At 45.6% G+C, this 20,929-nt stretch overlaps 1 protein-coding gene across 1 annotated transcript; it reads right to left on the bottom strand.

Annotated features, from left to right (window-relative positions):
• Positions 1–556: 556 nt before the first annotated feature.
• Positions 557–20,231, bottom strand: PPTC7 (protein phosphatase targeting COQ7). The gene is made up of 6 exons (XM_035565648.2): positions 19,827–20,231; positions 9,502–9,681; positions 6,661–6,859; positions 4,355–4,478; positions 2,224–2,353; positions 557–904 (listed from the first exon to the last, which is right to left on the bottom strand). Exons 1-6 carry the CDS (start codon positions 20,026–20,028, stop codon positions 846–848), a joined length of 894 nt encoding a protein of 297 aa, XP_035421541.1. The 5' UTR covers positions 20,029–20,231; the 3' UTR covers positions 557–845.
• Positions 20,232–20,929: the final 698 nt, after the last annotated feature.

Genomic DNA, 20,929 nt, shown 5'->3' on the forward strand with positions numbered 1-20,929 from the left:
CACTGTAGCATTTACGCCATATCATCCTGTGCTGGTGAGATGGGTTAAAATGCTCGAAGGATCTCAACTTTGACCATCTTGGCTTCTTGAGACAAGAGTTATAATTTTTCTTTAAAAAAAAATAAAGTTATCCACAGCCAAAACATCCAGGTATCAGGCCCATTATGGACGAATGATCTGCAGAACTTTTAAGATCACAGTTAAGCACCTGAAATCACAACACATTTGCATCCATATAACTTGACCTAAGTATGTTTTTGAAATTTTGTACTAGAAAAGGCTCCTAGGCTGACACCACGTATGGCAAGAGCAAAAAGTTTACAGCAGTTATAAATCTCCTGAAAACCAGAACTTAGAAACACGAAACCTCAGCTATCACTGTAACAAGACTATGCTTATGAAACTGTGTTCTGTAACATACCCTTTAATGAACGGTGAATGTTTCTAGTAGATAGAATAATATGCCCTCCTGTAGAGGTTTTTATCTATCGAATCTAATTTGAAAGATGATAAACCAATTCTACTCATCTGAAAGTAAGTCACATTTCAAATGCGGTAACGATATGGGATTGATCCTCCCCCTTTTATGGACAATTACTAAGCTCTGAAAGACATGCTTCAAGCCTTGAACTTCTTCATTTCTTGCTGGCAGACAAAGACCAGTGTACTACGAGTGGTTCTTAACAAGGATTTCTTCAGTTGTGTCTCAAGACAGGCAACGAGCTCGAAAACTGGCTGCTGAGATCAGCTGCAAAGGAAGAAAGCAATCCTGCCAGCAGGAGACCGTACGTGTGAAGCGAGGAGCTCGGGGATAATGAAAACATCAGAAGCTGGCACTCGGCTGATCAGTCTGTGTACTCGGCTACAATAGAAAGAAGGACGGTGATGTCGTCTGGTTTTCCCCCTGCAACATGGAAAGAACAAAACTATTACGTCAAACCACACGGGGTTGTCCTCCTATAGCCTGTCATGTTCCCCTATGGAAAGCTCTTTTTAAACTGGTTTAAATATGCAAAAAATGTATTGTGCAGACACGAGAACTCTGCCTCCTCTCAGCTGTGCGACTAAGGGTAGCAATAACATTTAGTAAAAAAAGCGCTCTCCTTTTAAGCAACAGTGAGATGATAAACTAGTAGAAGTTACACAGAACCCTGAACATCGTTGTTAGCCAGTAGAGCAGAAAGCCTCTTTTAATCGTATGTGAGAAAAAAAATCTACAAAAAAAAAGTCTTTGTTTTGTTACAGGCAAGCTGCAGTCAGGAAGCATCATCTCAGGAATTGACTGTAAAAATCAAACACTTCTAGAATCTTCTCCAGCCTAATCTCGGAGGTCTTCTCCAACCTTAATGATTCTACATCCTTCTAAAAGCTACTTAACCCTTTTGATAATCACTTCTCAAAACTCAGTAGCTACAGCAGTCAAATTCTACAGAAATAGCTCACAGGGGTATTTTGGTACCCAGAAGGTCAAATGAGGCCTCTGGATTCAGAAAATTCGTTACTGAATGACCGGGCTTTGTAGCAACACGGAGCCCGAGCTTTAAAATCACTATCTACCTTTATGAAAGATGTTTAGGGTGTTGCAGGAAATCCTACCCTTTTGATACAAAAATGAGAACATCTTATTTAAAAATAAAAATTAAAAAAAAAAAAAAGGTTGACAGGACTCTGAACTCTGCCAGGTGCTCGTGTCTTTCTAGAGCACAGGATATAGAACCAACAGATATCAGGACTGACACATTAATGGTACAAGGGTCAGAAAGAACAACAAAAATCCAACAAACAGTGGCCAGAATCTCGACTAAAATGCATCCAGAATAGGAAACTTTAAAAAAAAAACACTAACAACAAAAAACCCCACACCCACACACAAATCCTAAGAACAGGTCAAGTGCAGTTCTCCTGGGAGCCGGGAGAATTTGTATCAGGTTGGGTTCTCGGGCCAAGAGCGTACGTATTAGATTAAACCGTGAAAAATAAAAATCAGCGCGCAGAGTTCTCTGCGTTCCAGCTACTTCCCCACAGGAGGCTTCTGATTAGCTGGGGCCTGGGATGACCTGCGTCAGGAGCTGGGGTCCTTACCAAGCCAGGAGCGCTACATTGGCGCTCTGCTGCCAACCGCGTTTCTGAACACTCTTCTCTTATCAGATTTGGGAACAGAACTTTGCTTAAGATTTCTTCAAGATAGCGAGAGTGGGAGGAGGAGGGAAAAAAATATCTTACCTCTCACATTCAATCCATTGTCACATGCGAACTGTGCAAATGGTGACATGTAAGTGGGATCATATGCCAGCTCGTGAGCTTGCTCAGCAATGCTTCTCGCAGTCTGCTGTATGCTCTCGTAGTTGGAGTTCTAAATTAATGAGAAACAAAGTTTATTCTTATAAGGAAATCTATCGCTAGTTGTTTCGCTGATGCATGTTGGTTTTGCAGATCCCTGACTGCCCTCTCTCGCAGATTAGGGCTCTGGTTATCACCTTCTGTTCCAAAGGGAAGCCTAACCATGTCTCAGGGTTAATAAACTTGGGTTAAAACTGCAAATCTTCACAACTGAAGCCTAGAGCAGCAGCTGTAAGACTCTCTTTTTTGGATGATTCGTAACATTTAGAATTCAGAAGATTAATATTTAAAATAGACTAAACAGCCTCATCTTTGGGAACCAGATGTGATAGCTAATGCTAACAGTTCACCCTGAAAGAGCTGTTTTTTCCCCTCACAAAGTAGGCTCAGCTGAATTAAGTACGTTTTACACCTTGACTGGAAAGTCTTAGTCCTGAGTCTCCTGCCCAAATCAACAAGAGCATGCCTGGGGGAGAAGGAGCACTTTGAAAGACAGATGAGAAATAATTTAACGAGACAGAGAACTTTTTACAGATGGCATTTCACGTCTTTCCCCCCCCCCCCCCCCCAGTATCTCTTGCTTTACTCCAGTATTTTTCTTATTCAAGCCAACGTGACACGCCATTGTCATTTCAGAAAATCTTCCCTGCAGCCTGGGGACTTAGCAGGCTCTTACACGATTAACTTTTGGCTGAACCTCCTACCCCACAGGGAACTTCAGTGCCTTTCCCAAACACACCAATAGGTGGAGCTCAATTTTTTTTTCCAGAAGAGAATTTAATCTCTAGTGTCTACGAGCCTACCCGGCTGTCTGCGCAGGGAAGGGAAGGTGGGCGTACTGCAAGCAGAAGTGTGCTGCAGCTACAGCCTAAATAACAGCCACGCAGGTCACAGACTAGCACACCGGTCCCTTCAAACCGCAGCAGCACGCTGACACATCCTCGGCACTGCTGTTACCTTTGCTAACCAGGGTAAATCCTGCGACAGCTTGTGCTGTGGCACGATCCCACGCGCCGCTCCACAGCGCAGCGACACGCTTTTCAATGTCAGACCTGAGCATCGCACCAAGACAGAAAGCAGTAAGGGGCTGCAGAGAGGGGGAAACACAGGAGTCCACCTCGAATGCAGACACAGGCCTCAGACATTTTGTCTGCAAAGACCCACTCCCTGTCTGACCCCACCTCTCGGTTATGTACCTGCAGGATAAGAGCAGGCAAAGTATTTTTAAAACCACACTGTAATTCTACAGAGACTTATTTGCATTTCATAACATCAAAATAGTTTCCCTGGGGAGGTTATACATATTGATACCTCCTAAGTACGCTTTCCTTTCTGTAAGTAAATAGCCTTGAGCTAAATGCTCTCATCCCAACTAAAATAGTTTAATGTATTTTTACTATTTAAAACAAGTATTTGTGGTGACTAATCTGGAAAAGTCGCTGCGAATTTTTGTTATCAGAACGTTCAAAACGTTCCACGCACACACACACCCCCCCCACACTTCGGACAGCTCGGATTACTTTAGAATTGCTGTCTTGTAAGTCCTAAGAAAACCTCCAAATTATTTAAGTACATGCCTCACCCCACCCACCGAACGGCCCGAAAGAGAACGCTGTATTTTCACGTATGTAATCTACAACCTGCAAGCGCAGATAAAATGCAGCGTGGGAGCAGTTGGCCAAGGGCAGTGCCCGCTGCTGAACACCTCTCCCTATCCCCCCAGTGTCTCCCTCGCATCGCACTCATCAGTGACATGTTCCTGGCTGTTACTCTGGAAACTTCTGCCAACGTTGCTGCTTCTACATTCAGCCTGGGTGCTGGTTCAAGAGACAGCACTTTGGGGCTAACATCCCTGCTCACACGTGGTGTTAGCTGGTGAGTCTCCAAACGGCGGCACTTTGTGGCGGGTCTTTCACGCATAACACAAAGCTGCGCGCTCAGAAAGAACTGGTAGTAACAGCGAGGGATGACGAGGGCAAAAGATCTGAGATGCAGAATATACACGCGCACTTACTTTCAGCTTTTTTAATTCCTGCAGGATCATGTAGTCGGGCATGTTGTCAAACAGTCCGTCTGTCGCAGTCAAAATAATGTCTCCGAGTTGGACATCAAAGGAAGTACTATCAGCAGCATCAGGGCTGTGAAAACGACAGGTATGTCAACGAAATGGCCTCCAGCTTTCACTAAGGCACCAAGCAATGTCTGCCCAGCACACTAACAGCTTCTGTAATTCGCTATTGTTACACGTTTTGCTAGAAAGGAAAGAAATAATCACCAACTGTGGAGCTTTTGCACCAGGATAGCTTGTCAAGAAAGCTACAACAAAAGATCTGTGATTGCAAACAGGTAATGTTCCAGCTATTACACAAAGGATTTGCATTTACAATTCCCAGATGAACAATCCTGCAAACTAATCTGCTTCACAAGTGTATCTCCATGGAAACCATTAAGTGGAATTGCAGTTGAGGGCTTCCTTCTCGCCCATCTTAAACATGTACGAGAGCTGTACTTGAAAGGACAATTCCTAACAGAACAGCCAAGCCACTTAAGGATTCTGAATCACTTTCTATTGCAGCGGAACATGAAGCATGTCTGGAAATCGCTACCAAGAGACCGCAGCTGGTTGGTCTACTTACGTTTACTACATTACAGCAGAAAATATCCATACTGGCCATCAATGCTGCTGCAGAGTCCAATTCTCAGAAGCAATGTAACTACAAAACCTTCATTTGTAAGGATTCTTCACAGATCTTTAAAAGGCAGAAATGACTGCATGCCACGCCATTTGGCTATGCCAGAAATCAGCTGAGGGAAGCAGCCCTTTTGCTGTGCACCTTCAAGAAGGTTAGAGTTAAGATTGCCTGCCTATCCCCATATGTAGCCGAATTTAAGCATTGAACTGGGACAGTGAATTAAAAAAAATACTGGAGAAGCATTTAGACAACAAGCACAAGTACTAATTAATGTCAAGAACAGCACAGAAACTAGCCAGAAAGCTATAATCATGATTCAGAACTGAAGTGTGGGAGCTCATTTATCTTGCACTTTCCTTAATGTGGGATGACTCAGATTACTTTGCTTTCCTGACTTCCACTGGACGTTATCATGTTATCAACTACCCTCGTGCTATTTTTTGAACAAGACAGAATTTCAGAACTATTTAGATTTTAATAGTTCTGGAACTCCAAACTATCATTTAATTTTAGCCTAATAAAGAGGCTAGATTATTTAAGGGTTCTCATTTCAGGGTTTTACACTGGTTTCCTCCCTGCAGCCTTAGGATGAAGTAACAAAACCACATGCAAGAATGATCAGGTGTTTCAACAGCTTTCAAGCAACATTTTCAAAAAGAGCTATTTTGGCATTAGAAGTTACAACCCTTAAGGCATAAGCCTTGAGATTTAAAAATCAAAAATTAAAGTTGCTTTCTCTGTTTACTGTGGTCTCCCTTTTAAGATCCTTTTATCATCTTTCTGTATTTAGAAGAGGGATATCACTTTAATGACTGTATCACCATTGATTTGAGAGCTGTATTTTAATAGGTATTTGAAAGCTGATTTTTTTTTTCTTCACTTTTATTTTATTTTACTGGTTAGACTTCACACAGTCACAGGATTTTATCAGCCTGACATTCTTAGGGGAAGACACAAGTACAAGCCTGTCTTTGAAACAACTCATTTCTGTGAACAGATTGTCCTTTCCTATTACTCTCATTTCCCAGCTTGGTGTTCCGCCAAACAAGAGTTTTGCTCGTTTTGGTCAAATACAATATGCTGCTGGAAACACAGCGGCTTGGAAACACGAGTTACAGTCACATGTCCCTCTGCTCTATTCTTCAAGCACTTGCTACCTCGCTGCCAAGATATCCAAATTAGTGTACTCCAAACCAGTCTCAAGAGAGCACAGACAGGGACTGGGAAGGAAAGCCGCTGATAAGACAAGCCACTCGTGCAGGACGGTCGGCGCAACCACCGGCTGCAGCCTTCATTGTAGCAGCTCTATCGTGCAGTGTCGTTCCATGGATCTGAACATGCCTAGTGCGCGCCACAAACTGCAGGAACACGCTACATCGAATGAATAAGCACAAACCCAATACGTTTTGACTGTTGCAACAGCCTAAAAAATTTATTAAGTACACAGTAAGAAGTGTTTACGGTACCTTAAAGACGGGAGGGCAGGTATAAGAACCTTTGCTTGGGCACATTTAAATCCCACATGCTATGCTGCATTGTACAAGGAGCTCTGAGGCAGTACAAACACAGCCTTTTGGGAGCTGATCACATCCGCAGATTAAAAATTTAAGATCTCCTCCCTTCTTACCTGTCACTTAAGACAACTCCTTCCGCTTCTGGTGGAGCTATTGACAGTTGGAACGGAGTGTTGAAGTAATGCTGCTGTTCATCAGAACGATGTACTACTTCTCCTCCTCTGACTACCAAAAATCCAGAATCTCCCAAGTTGGCCGTATGTAAACGATGACTTGTTCTGTCCAGAACTACTATACAAGCTGTACTGCTTCCTGAAAGCAAACAGGATATGGTAACTGGAGCGAGCCTTACACACAGCCCGTATTCTTTCACTGACTTCAGTCATAGTCCAACTATTCAGATATTTATCAAAGCTTAGAGATCAGGATAAATGGAAATTATCATCATTAATGCAAGAAAAAAAAATACCCTAAAAACAACAAAATGCTACAAATCTTTGCAACAAGCTATGATCTTCTATAGAACTTCCTTTTCTGGATTTGATTTTGGTAAACACGTCATGCTGACAAATACCTGTTTTGTTCCACTTCATTTACACTTTTCCATCCCAACGTATGTCAGCACATTCTGCTATAAGACTGGATTTATAGAAATCACTTATCATACTGAAATTCTGCAAGCATTAAGAAAACCGAATTCCAGTAGCATCCACACAATGCTAGGTGTTCTCCGCACATTTTCACTCCCCCGCTGTAAATAAACCACTCCAATTAAATACTTGGTTGCACGCAGTTTCAGATAGCATTCCATTACTCTTGTCAGAACATGAACACACTTCTCACTACAGTCTGGCTCTGCAGAGCTACCTTCTTTGTTTGAAAAAATAATCCCGTCAAGCATTCAGGACACTAACTCCACAAGTCTAAAGAAAACACGTTTTGGAGACAAATCCTGTTCCAGATTAAAGGAAGAACGGAAATGTGTCTACTTGTCAACCATACCCCGCGTTACCCCAGCCATGCCTGCAGGCACCACAGCATTCTCAATTCCTTCACGGGGAGGTAGCCGCCAACTTCGGTGGCAAACCACAGAAATAACTGCACAGCAGAGATACCCATACACTGACTAAGTCCTTCGCAGAAAACAGTGCTTGCTTAATTTCTGCCAACAGGAGCACTAGCACCAGAACTTTAATCCTGAAGAGTCTGAAATACAGCTACAGCATTTCTTCCTGACTTCAGACTGCCTCCATCAGAATTCCCCATGCCACCTGCTAACAGTTTTCTGGTTCATCTTCTATCCTAATGCTCTTCCAGCAGAAGTTTCCAAGCACATCTGTGTCTCGGACAGACCACAGACTTATGATGAGCTAAACGTATGATCAGGGTGCCTACGAGACGAGTCCAGCTGGCCCTAGGCATCACCTGGTCTGGATGTTTCACCTCCAGTCCAGGGAGTTCCCCGCAAAACCCTGCACTTAATTTGTTCTCTAGTGAATATACAGGACCTTCTCCACTCTTGGTGAATGGTAAGTCAAAGCAGTATTTAAGGAAAGATTCATACTTTATATATGACACCATCCAAGATTGCTCTGCGATGATAATAGCTTTTAAATAAATGGCACAATTTCCTCCCACTTCAGTCTTATTTTAAAAATAATTTGCTAGATTCAATTCTGATGAACTAAACATGAAGACAAAGCACAACAGGAAGGAAAAGTTCATGCCTAATGAATCCTCCCTAATGAAGTCCTCTCCCTCCACTTTATTTCAAATAAATTCTAACTGCTCGTTGCTGTGGTAGCTCCAGAGGTGTGTTTTTTTTTTTTCCTACCTCTAAAAATACCGCACTTGGTAGCAGTACTTTCTTCCAGGAGAAGCACTGAGGATCATTAGTTTCACATTTTAACTGTATTAGCACAGTGTAACTAGGAGGCCGCGTGTGGAATGCGGATCTTGTGACTCAGCACACGCCGCGTTTCAGACCTCGAAAGGTCAAGCCACGCGGGGCTGCCTCTGTCTGCAGGGAGCGCTGGGAGCTCTCACCAGCGGCCCGCTTTGGGGGTCGCTTCCAGCTGCATCTCCTTGCACAAATGAGCACTATCAGACACGCAAACTCCTGATGGAATTAACGACCATCACTATTTTGGTGACACGTAAGGTCACTTCTGAGATTTGAACCTATTCTTTGGGCATATAATGCAAGAACATCTGTTCCTGAGCTCAGCAGAGGAGCTAAATATAGCTTACGCAGCGCTCTTCTGGCAGAGAAGTTTAAGGTCAGGTGAGAAGCATGCATATCACCCAGGGTAACACTTTCTTGGTGCGTAAGAGGTCACCAGCCCTTTAGAAGCGTGTTCCGTTTTCAAGGTTGTCAGCTGAGGCCACGCTTTGCCTCCCTATCTGTTCACCATTCCAAGGCAGCTGGAAGCACTGCCTAAAATCAAGTTTGACACAGAACACGCTAAGCATCTACTTTTGTTTGCTCTCAGAAAAAAAAAATCTGTAATGATTCCCCTGCAAAGAATTATAAGAAATCCAGGGTATCAGTGATGATACAACATGAATTATTTAAGTCAAGCTGTTATGCTTAAAGTTCGTTGGGCATAAAAGGCAACGGGAGCAGTAGGGCAAGGAGCGAGTAGAACTGCATCCAGCCATCATCAGAAAACATTTTTACTTGCACAGCTTAAACAAAAAGCCACAGACAACCCTTGCAAGGTTTCAATGGAGAAGAGCTATTTATACAAGGAGTGTGTGCCATAGCATGCTCTACTGCCAAACTCATTTTTCAAACTCTGCAAGCATTGGTGAATTGCCACCCTTCACACGCAAAGACTTGAATATTCTATATTTTATACACACGTATTTATATGCAGATATATTTGCAGATATTTAAGAAAATGTCAAGGTAACACACAACACATCCAATTCACGTGTTTCTGCTCTCTTACCAAGCAAAGGTACTTTGTTCTGCAGCAGCTCACAATAACCTGCAGTGAGAATCCCGACAGGATTACTTGGTACAAACCGTCCTTCTTTCACTAAACGTTCACATGTTCGCATTAGAGTCCCTGAGAATTGAGAAGGGTCAACCCCGTAGTCTCTCCAGCCACCGACACCATCTGCTACCCCTAGAAAAACAAAACAAAAAACAGAAAACAGGAGTTACGTGAACAGAAATGGTTTCCAGAACGAGGTTTTTAATTTTTGACATCACTTACGACATTCAACATCTAAAAGACAACACGGCACCTGCCTGAAAAAAAATTGTGATTAAGGGAAATAAATTACTAAGCATTTTAAAGATAATTTCTGATATCAGCTACTAGACAAAACTCTATACACCGTCAGAATTGCTGAAAAGAAGGTGCAAGTCAAACGATGAGAACTTCACAAGCAGACGGCTGACTTCACTGGAGTTCAAAAACTGATGTGGAATTTTGGAAGGAATTCAAACATATTAACCTTTGGTGAACCCATTAAAAGGGAAGAAAAGAGCAATGATTAGTTCTAAATGCGAAGGTGATTAAGATTTTTTTAATAGGATTGAAACGATAAAGATCTTCCCCACTATTCAACGCCCCAAAGTTTCTCCTCGAGCTACCTGCCCACAGGAGGGATGTTCTCCTACTTAGTAACATCCATTTCTGCAGAAACTACATCTCCATTCAAATAAATAAGTAAATAAAAGCAACAACAGACAAACCAACACAGTGCTAGGACCTGTGTCTGCAAGGACAGTTTGTAGCTTGAAACTTTAGCCAAGGAAGAGAATGAAAACTGATCGTGGTCCCACCGATTTCCGTTGTCATTCAAAACGGCGCAGACATCACAAAACTCGGCCAACTCTGCCAAAGCTCAGGAAGATTCTGAGCAGCCCCAGAGGCAAATATTGAAGATGCACACAACATGGTTAGGATGAACAGTCGGATCGATCACCATGCTCACGATCATAGTGGTTTGATGCCATCACCAGTGGAAATAAGAGCAAGAAAAGTGCTTTTGCTGTCTCATACACAGAGGAAAATCAGTTTGGGCATCTGTCAGACAAATATCACAACAGATGAAACTCTGAACCGGGCTGCGAGCAACACAGTAGATGCTGCACATCAGACCCTCAGCATTCTGAGCTCTGTCCAGGCGCACACCGTCCTGTTAGAACAACAGCAGTGCCCCCACTGCAGCTTCCTCGAGCAGAGTTTAGCAGTTTTTCAGCCAACTGCAAAGTTTCTGGAGAAACTTTGACCCCTGGCGTCTCGGGGGAAACGTGTGCGTGGTGGCACTAACACCTATCAGGCTGCAATCGGAGATCTTTTCAGGGCATAGCAAAAAAGAACTGGGCAAGCTAACGATAAAGGGCTAGGCAGCAGGAATGAAGAGACATTGATCCCAACAAAAACTGAGGGAAATGGATTTCTAAGCAAAAAGGGGACAAAAAACGCATCTAAAATCCCAACTGAGAAATGCTACAATTAATACGTGATACATTCACAAAGTTAGGAAAATTATCACTGACCTTTAAGTAATGAAAAGAGCTTTTAAATTTATTTTGAAGTAGGTGGGTAACAAAAAATGAAGGTAAGTGGCCATCAGGAAAAAATATGGTTTAATTATCCTGTTCCAACACTTGTTGCAAGTATCGTGGGCTTGCATGGGGCTTTGTCTTCATTTTTATCTACTGTGACCAGTGGCAGTAAACGATATTCTGCTGCCCATGTGGCTTCAAAGTATTTGAACTTCTTCAATCAGCTTTAATGCTAAAGTTAAAACGCCGCTTTAAGATAAGTATTATTTATGTGAGCAAAACATTTCTACTCAGAATTCCTTCCAAAAATCTTTTTGATCTCCAGCACGCAAGGGGCTGGCCACTTCCAGCCCAGGTTTCTGCAGGAAAATAAAGCTAAAACAGCGTGTTTGTGATAAAGGCGCGATGAGCCAGTCTCTGAGCTCAGACCGTGCTGATTTTCAGGTATCAGAAAGAAAACCCCTATTAGCAAAGGCGCAAAAATGTGACCGAAGTGGTCAAACTCAGTTTGCCTCATCTGCAAATGCCCTTCACGTTGGTCACCATCTGAAACTGAGACGGAAGGTTTAGAGCCACCCTTGGCACGAACTCTAATCTGACAGGAGGTTACATCCAGATTCCCAACAGCCTATCAACATTAATCAGATTTCTCCCAAAAATAGTGCACAACCTTTCGGACACCTGCTTTGTCCGGTCGCTTTCTTAGAAGAACAGAGCAGCGAGGCAGGTCCCTGAGCTCCCCTCTTCGGAGCAGTCCCTGGAACGAAGCTGGTGCTAAAGCTTCCTGGCTTCCCCGCGATGCTTGACCGAACCAGCCTGCCTTCCCTGGTCCCGCAGCTCCAGGTTAATGCTGGATTAAACCTTTGCTTTCTGCCGCCGCTCAAACAAGTCTGGAGTAAGAGATCAACAAGAGAAGTGTTTCCTCGCTGACCTGCAACTTGAAATAGCAACCGAGCATCAGTTTGGGTGACAGTGCTTGCTTTACGTTAAGCTACCACACCAGCAGCTTTTTTCCCTTTGAAATGAGCACAATCCTGCTGTAACTTTGCTAGCTGATTACAGCAAGCGTCACTTCAGGGACAGGCTTAGCAGGGTTAACCAAAAGGGCAGTGTTTGACAGATACTGTCCAGACACTGCTTTTGGTTCCTCAGGTGGTTACAGAACAAGCTCATGAGATGTTACAGAGTCCCCTCAAACGCTCAGTATGCCATCTTGGCTTTAGTCTTCTTGGGAAATACTTCACAGAAACACCAGAGCATTAGTGTACAGAGCGGGAAAGCAAGTCACCAGAGAAAGCACCCGGTCAGGTTAATTATCAAAGCCTACTTCAATTTTAAAGTGAAAATAAGAGCATGCCACGTAGTCGTCTTTGCTCACTTCTCACTTCAGGCAGGAAATCTGAATCCATACTCGTGGCAGCACACTTTAAGCTGTCCTGAGCCACGCAGCAGCTCCGCCTGCCTTCCTTCCTGCCTTCTGGAAGCTACAAACAGCCGGCAGAGCATCCTGACGCTGCCTTCCCAAACAGCCCTCCTCTAGGCGGTCCACCAGGAGGTCCTGACTTCGCTTCGCACCACTCTTAGGGGAGCAGTGTCCCTGTAAGAAGCAAGGAGACAGTCGTGGCCGTGTTCCTTCCCCAGCACGGGAGCAGAGCAGGTCAGCGCTCGAGCTCTCGCCGCCTCCCCGGCACCTCACCGCCACCATCGACTGCTCGTCCTCGCCCAAGTCGGCCAACGCGGAGTTCCTGCAGTTTGGATTTTTTTTACTGCACTTCTAAAAGAAGACAGGTCGGTTCATTTCATTTAAGCTGTGACCTTGTTGGCTCCCGGAGTGCGGTGCACGAACGCCGCCCGAGCAGGCAGCCGCTTCCTCCTGCTCGGGCACCGGGCCAGGGATCGCCGCTGCCATCAGGACCTACCTGCGGCATGGTTTTTAAATAAAAAGAGCGTCTTTAAATCCTCAATATGAACTGACCGATTTTATGGGAAAGGAGGATGTGACTTTTAAATGAAGTGCTACTGAAAAAAACACGTAAATGGAAATACAGTTTGAAAAAAACTTTGTGAGATTTGACACGCAGCAATCACGGGGCAGAAGTACATGAGATGTTTCGAGCTCCAGAAGCAGCAAAAACTGAAAGTGTGACTCACAAAAATGGACCAATTCCTACATCCTAGCTCGTTCTTTCTCTACCACCCAAGGGGAATTCACGGGTACTGACACCAGCAGCATCACCAAGAAGAAATAATGCTAAACTGTACTCATTTAGAGCAGCTCTGTGTTAATAGAAGGAAAAACAAAACAAGGAAAAATTCAAAATAGCTATTATTCTAACACGTAAAAGACGTTACTCAGGTTTTGATCTTCTCAGATTTCACCACCAAAAATTAAGTATTGCCCTCCAGCATCCACATTTAACTTACCCAGCTTAGGAAATACGAATCACTGGGTATTTAAAACAAACTGCATGGCTGACAGAAGAATACTGAAATTGAACTATGTACAATCTTTGATTTTTCTAAGCCATTCGGTAGTCAGAAAATTCTATACAGAATATATATTTGGATATTCCCTGCTTAAGCCTATGCAGAGAGTAAGTGTACAAACGTCCACACGAGATAGTGAAATGCCTGCGGCCAGATGAACAACCACTGTAAATAAAGCCATTGAAAATTTCACAATAAATTACTTCAAATGAGCTTCTCCAGTAGTTAACTAGATTACGGAGACCTCCCAGAGTCAGTGAGAGTTAACTCTACAACTCCGTCGCCTTCTGCTGGAAAATACACAACCACTGCCGCCAGATTAAACACGGGCTGCACGTGTCAGCCCCAAAACCAGCTCCTGAGCCTCCTAAGGAGTCGTACATGGGGACAGAGAGTTGTAAGGAAGCTTCACGACAAGGCACACTGACTGATGCTGCAGCGCTGAAACTGAGCACGTGAAGATACCGGCATCGAAATTTAACAAAAAGGCTTTTGAAATGCTAAAAGTACCTGGGATAAAATGCCAGCTGAAATGCAAATTGAATGTTTTGACTGCCAGCCCCATGCAGGGTTAGCTGCAGAAGCCCAGGACCAGCCAGCGAGTGCTGAGGCTGGCAACACGGGCTCTTCACTGCACGCTGACTTATGTTTTATTTTATGTCAGATCCAGGTGTTCTGTCTCATTCAGAGCAAATAAAAACGCCACAGGCTTGCAGTTCAGAACAAAACCCTGACATTAATCAAACGGTTTAACAGAAAGAGCTTTACGAGGGGAAGTTCTGGCTGGCTGGCAAACTAAGCTCCCCACGGCCAGAAGCCAAAAGTATCACCCTGTCCCAAGAATCTCTCAGAAAATTTCAAAATATTGCCTCTCAGCTAAGAAGAACGGGCACACGGAAGCACCAGGCAGGCACAAGTGTGCCATCGGGAGCTGCCTTTGCATGAAAAGACAATTAACTTTGTAAGATGTTCCGCTCATCCTGCTGAACTTTAAGTTTCTTGAGAGCCTTACCTGAATTAGCGATGAATCACCGATAAAAGAACATCAAAAAAAAGTTGCATTTCTGCAACTGGAATGATCTCGCATCAGATACAGAAGACAGACAAAAATGGTAACAAAGCCCAATCTGCCGCACTGCCCAAGTCTGAAATACAGCATCTAATATTTGTCAACATATCAGAATCGAGATAACCCGATAAGATTTCTTGTTTTATCAGTGACAGGTAAGTCCCGCAGCCAGGCAGGCTCCCCATCCAAAGGCAGTCACAGGTCAGACCCAGCACGAACCTCCCCAGCAGCGTCACTGGCAGCATGTACGGGATCACCGTGTTACAGCCAAGTGGTTATTCACGTTATATATTTTAAGTCATGCCAGTCCTTAACCACCCTTGCATTAACTACAAAGGTACTGGAAGAATAAATGGCCCGGCAATTAGGAGGAACAAAAAGCAAGAGGCAACGTGAGAAGCGTTGAAGACAGACTGAAGGAGAAACTTGAAAGCACTGCATTGTGCACCTACTTCCAAGAAAAAGAAGCAGTTCCTTACATCTTTTTTTTTCCTGCTGCAGGACACAGCTGTTCAGGAAACGCATTTTTACCAGCTATCTCTCCCACCTGTTGTATTCGAGTCTGAGAAATCTGCCCAGTGGGCTTTTGAGCATTACAGTGGATCTGCTCAGTCGATTTTGAGAGTTAAAAACTTTTTTTTTTTTTTAATCTGAGAGTTCTGTATAAACTTCCCTCCGCAGCCAGAGCTACTCGACCTCTCAAGGTGTTGAGCAACCCCAAAACACTGCTTTGGAGCTGAAATGCTCCTGGCAGTTTGCATTTAAGTGCTGGAAAGGGACAGGTAGCGCAGCACAGACATCAGCCAGGCTCCAAAGCGCTCACAGCCCCGGTAATTTCAGGCTCACAATATCAGTGGTGCAGATGAACCAAAGTCGTGGATTTTTGCAACGTTCGCTGCAGTTAATGCCTCACCTACTGTACTGTGTTCTGCTTTGCTTATTTCCTTCTGTGATCTCCGACAGAGCCTGCTTTTTCTTTCAAGCAGCAACCTGTGAGATCTACTGTTGAATGGAAAAGCGGCCGCTATCAACGAGTACCAGGAGCCCTTACAATTAAAGTAAGCGTTCAGCCGTGAATTCCGATGAGAATACGTCGTGTCCAAGGCCCATCCAGAAACTGGGGTACATAATCTGTTGGAATAATCAGATTTTAGTTTCATTCTCTGAAAGCGAGCTGCTGCATTTCTAAGAGGTTATGTTAAATGCTACTCAAGAACAGCTCTGCTGACATTTGGATTAGCTGCCCTGACAAGTGAATCAGTATGACTGTTAGTGGGGATGTTTCTCAATAACCTCCAGTTGCTCTACAAATGACAACATTTTTCCTCATGTTAAAAAAATAGTTTGGACTATTATGACACATACAATTTTTTTTTTTCCCAAATCACTGATTAAACCCTCTAAAATGTCTCGATTTCTCCCAAGAGAGGAGGTAAAACAGCACTCCGAAACAAGCAGGCCACTTGCCTCCTTTAGCGTGCTAAGTTCAAGCAGCAATCTCTTTAATAGGTACGACACCAAATAAACCACTTAACGTAGTCTTACGTGACCTTCAGGCACCAGAGGAAGAATCCCTTCCTCCTCTGTAGTTGCCCGGACAGCACTGACATTTCATCTACAAATCCTTTTACATTTTGCAGTTTCCTTTTCTCAACGAGACTAAAAGCATTCTGGGGGCTTCATCACTCTAGAGGTTTACATACCTCCCAGGACAAACTTAATTTTCAAACACAGTGCCACTCCTTTCAGTTTAGAGTTGCTGCCCTCTATTTCCCCCTTCTCCTCCCCAAAAAAACCTCAAGACTTGCAGCAGATAGAACAGCTGCCAAATTTTAACTCGCGGTGGACAAACAGCACCCTGCTGCCAAAGAGTTTTTTCCTACTCCTGCGGGACAGAAATAGTTTGGAAGAGTCGTCAAGTCACACAGGCTACACCCAAACTCCTGCCCAGCAGACACTGCAGAAGTGATGCTGTCACGAGACGCACGCCGGTTGCTGTAACGTTTCAGTAATGAGTCACACACTTTGGAAAATCCATTAAAAAAATAGTAAAGAGATCGGGAGCCTGATAAGGCAGGAATAAGCAAGAAAAGACAGATCCCAACAACGGAAAGAGATCACCAGCATGAAAGAGCTCAACATTTATTAACTGTCGGAGCTTGTTTCGTTAAATAAGTGAAATGTTTTTTAAAGTCCATTTTCTAAAGTCATGTTTTACTCCCTCTGCACCAAGAACTCTACTCATACACTAATTAGAAAGAAACAAAGGTGTCAGTTTCTGAAGAGTTTTGTTTTTCAGCTTTGAAAAACACTGATATCCTTTGAAGTCACAGAGGCATGGTTCCAGATGTGAACAGGTACATAAATGTCTACCAGGTCAGCAAGATATTTCGATATTTTGATCTTGCCATCCTGTAGCTTTCTGAGGGTCTGGACGAGAAAGAAAGCAAACACAGGCCTGAATCACGAAGCTCCAGACATTAGCATTAACAGTAAAGCTATTTCCTTTTCTTGGAGCGATCCCAAAGGAAACACCAGGGATTTGAGTTTCTTATTCCTCCCCAAGCTCAGGATGGGAAGAAACATGCAAATTGAACAGGTACGTACCGGCCAGAAGTCAAAGAGACAAAGACCCAAGGCTTCAAGCACACCCGTAACAGGCCTTATCAAGCCTTTAGCAGCTACAGGAGGGTTGGAAATAACACGCACCTTCATAAGCCTTCTAGTTTTCTTACAATGAAGGGCTAAGGACAGACTAGAAGACACTTGCATTTTCAACCTTCAGATCATGCAGTATACAGAAGACAAAAGAAGTTCTTGGCATTGTTGTATCTACTATAAACAGGCTGCCTCTTGAGCCCTAGTCAACTTTTGTTTGACCTACGAAAATGAATGCCCAAGCAAGCGCTCATGCCAAGTGGCTGGGAGTAGCTCTTTCACTGGAACACCACACCCATAACCCATCCCACACAGGCATGCTTTCCATATATTATTCTGGAAAAGACGGGCACAGAAGACTTTTAAATCCATTATCTGGTACGGCGTGGTCACTGATGACTACTAAGGCAGGCTACTCCAAGCGGTACGCCTGACATTTACTTTTCTCTACAAGTATTACTGCACACAGCATTCACTTTCGCTAAAGCCACTTGACCTCTTCATTAAACTAATGCTGAAAAAACGAAGCTTGTAAAGCTTCATGGAGGTTCAGCCCAGGTAGTTTTGCTGAGGGGCAAAGTTAGGCAAGTATAAAGTTAGTACAGGATTTATGAGGCTCACACACACACACAAAAAACCCTTAAGGAACCTCAGATCTGCAACGAGAGCAAGAGGAATCGAGGGCAGGGAAACACTGGTGCTGAAATTCCTTTGGTTGAAGGTTTGGTGAGAAAGGGAGAGCAAAGAGATGACAGCAATGCAGAAACAAGGGGAAAACTGCTACGTCCGCGAGCTTAAGAACTACTGATGAAGAAAAAGCATCACGTTAGATTGCATCAGAAACCATCGTGAGCGTTAATGCTTGCAGAATACACAGTGGTTTGGGTTTAGTGGTACATATTAAGAGCAGAAAAGCAATAAGGAACGTGAAAATAGCTTCACAGGGGGAGGGCAGCTTTTCTGTTTAAACTCTCCTCTTGATACTAGACATCCTTGCCTGAAGCTGTCTTTGCTGTTTGAGCCTTTAGCGGAGTTGTAACTGTTTGTTACCAAGTTGCCATGAAAATTAATGCAAAGACAAACTCAGCAATGCAACTCTCTGCTGATTCCAGCAGGGAGACACGACAAGCTGTAGGTCCACATATGGTTATTGCCAAATATGGCCAAAAACCCTAAATACCATGAGATGGATCTAAATCCACTCTCTTAACCATGCAAAGAGTCCATCTATGTGTAAAGCATGCTCTGCATTTCTTTTAAGGGCAGATACCAATTGCTAAGCTATTTATCAGGGCTGGCCTAGTAAGAGCTCAAAGGCAGCCAGCCTCGGTCAATGCTGGAGCACGGCTGCCCAACAGCTGATTTTAATGGAAAAAGTTCCTTTGGGACAGGCACGAGAAAAGATGCAGGATGTCTACATGCATCAGGGGGCTTCCCACACCTGCTGGAGAGCTGCAGCATCACCCTTAGAGTATCAGCTCCCTTCAGAATAACCAGCAATACTGTTACCTAGCAGCCAGCTCCAGCTTCCTGACAAAAATGTTTCAGCTACATTAAATGGCAAGCAGGTTACAGTGACAGCACTGGGTTCCAAAGACTCACCAAGCACTGTCACATCAGGAGGCACTGCAGAGCAACCCCACCACTTTTTTAATTTAAAGTGACAGGAAAAGAAACTTTTTTTATTTTAACGTTGAAATTGTGGTAAATTTACTCCTGCCACTGAAAAGCTAACTCTTCCAGAGTGTCAGCCAAATTCAACCTTGACTACACAGGAGAAAGGTCAAGCACTGTCAAAGGCAACGCCGCTCATAAACTACAGATTCCATTGATTATCTACTATTATCCACCGCTTGTAAAAATTTGAACTGGTTAGGATTCATTTTAGAGATGAGGCCAAACCAGAGCAAGCAATCAGGACACAACAAACACCGAAACTGAAGTTTGACATTTGAAACCAGTCTCAATGTCACTTTGCCTTTCACTTGACAAGGACACGGCACACGCTGGAATAAGGAAGCTCATGATTCAGTGATCTTTTACATGGAAATGTAAATGCCTCATGGGGCTTGCCGAGGTTTTAGGGAGACAAAGAGAGTGAAAGGCACTGGAAGGAGTTTGTCTGGCCCTGGGAGCCACCAGGCCTGGCAGGCAGCTACAGGTGAAAGGCAGGGCCTAGGCTCCCGGCCTTCGCACCACCCCGTGCCAACGGCATGCTGAGAAAGGGGGCCGTATAGTATGAGCCTAGAAAGAGAGAATGGGAAGAAAGGAGCATGACCAGAAGCCTCATGCTTTCCTACGTTTCAGGATTCAGAAGAAAGCGTTCATTTAGGCAGCTTGATCAGGAGCACCTTTTTGGCAGGAACTGTGCAGACACCAAAGTACCTGATCCACGAAAAAGAGGCTCGGCTCGTAAAAGGTGAGAGTCAAGTAACACAGAGGTGGCAAGCGAGGCCGGGCTGCGTCCCTTTGTCCGCGGCCCAGCTGCGCCACGGCCGCCACGCGTGCGGCTGGGCCCGGCGCCCCCCGGTACTCACCGAGCACATCGGCCGAGCGGTGCCTGGCCACGAAGCAGGCGTCATCCCCGTAGCACATGCCTTTCTTGAGGATGCCCTTGCGGAAATCTTTCCCGAAGCCGCAGCTGGCCGTCACCAGGCTGTAATCGCGGGAATCGGTCTGCGAGAGGCCGCCCAGCACCGCCCGGGCCACCAGCCTGCCGTAGGACAGCACCGAGAACATGGCGCGGGGCGCCCAGCAGCCCAGGGCCACCACGGCGGGGAGCCACCGGCGGAGCCGCCTCCTGCCCTGCGAGCGGCCGCCGCAGCGAGCCAGCGCCTTCCTTCCTTCCTTCCTTCCCCCGGCGGCCGGCTGGGCTCGGCCCGGCTCCGCTTCTCCTCGCTTCTCCTCACGCCGGCTTCTCCTCGCCTCGCCCCGGCTCTCCCGGGCCCGGCCCCTCACCCCCCCCACCCCCCCCCCCGGGGCCGGCCCCCGCCGCCCTCACGCCCCTCACGAGCCGGGGCGGCGCCCTCACGCCTTCCTCTCCTCGCCGTCTAACCCCCCGCGGGGGGGGGGGGGGGGGGGGTGGACGACACACGGGGACACGGGCTCCGCCTCCTCCCGGTCAGAGCCGCCGGTGCCCGCAGCGCCGCCCCCGCGCCCCGCCGCCCGCCGCCATCTTCCCTCCCGCGCGTGCTCGGGACCGGGCGGCCTGAGGAGGGAAGGTCAACCCCGCCCCGCCGCACGGCGCATGCGCAAAGCTCCCCCCCCCATCCCTCATGCCAGCCCCCCCCCCCCCCTCCGTCTTCTTCCTCCTCCTCATTGGCTCCCCGCCGCGCCTCATTTGCATGCTGCGGGGCAATAACACCGCGCGCTTCCCGGCAGCCCCCGCGGCGCAGCGGTGCTGGGGGGGGTGAGGCGGGGGCGCCCCCCCCCCCGTAACTCCCGTCATTACCTCAGGGCGCTGCGGTTGTGCAGCCCGGGTGCGTGAGGGCAGCTCCTCCTCGCTAAAACGGGCCCCAGAAGGGCAGCTCCTCCTGCTTCCCCAGAGCCGCGGCACCCGAAATTTGTGATTTTGGGGGATAACTGGCGAAAATGTGGGGAGCAGGTGCCAACTGAGCGCTGAGGATGAAGGCACAGCACA

Source organism: Cygnus atratus, chromosome 17, assembly GCF_013377495.2.
Source record: "Cygnus atratus isolate AKBS03 ecotype Queensland, Australia chromosome 17, CAtr_DNAZoo_HiC_assembly, whole genome shotgun sequence".
NCBI lineage: Eukaryota > Metazoa > Chordata > Aves > Anseriformes > Anatidae > Cygnus > Cygnus atratus.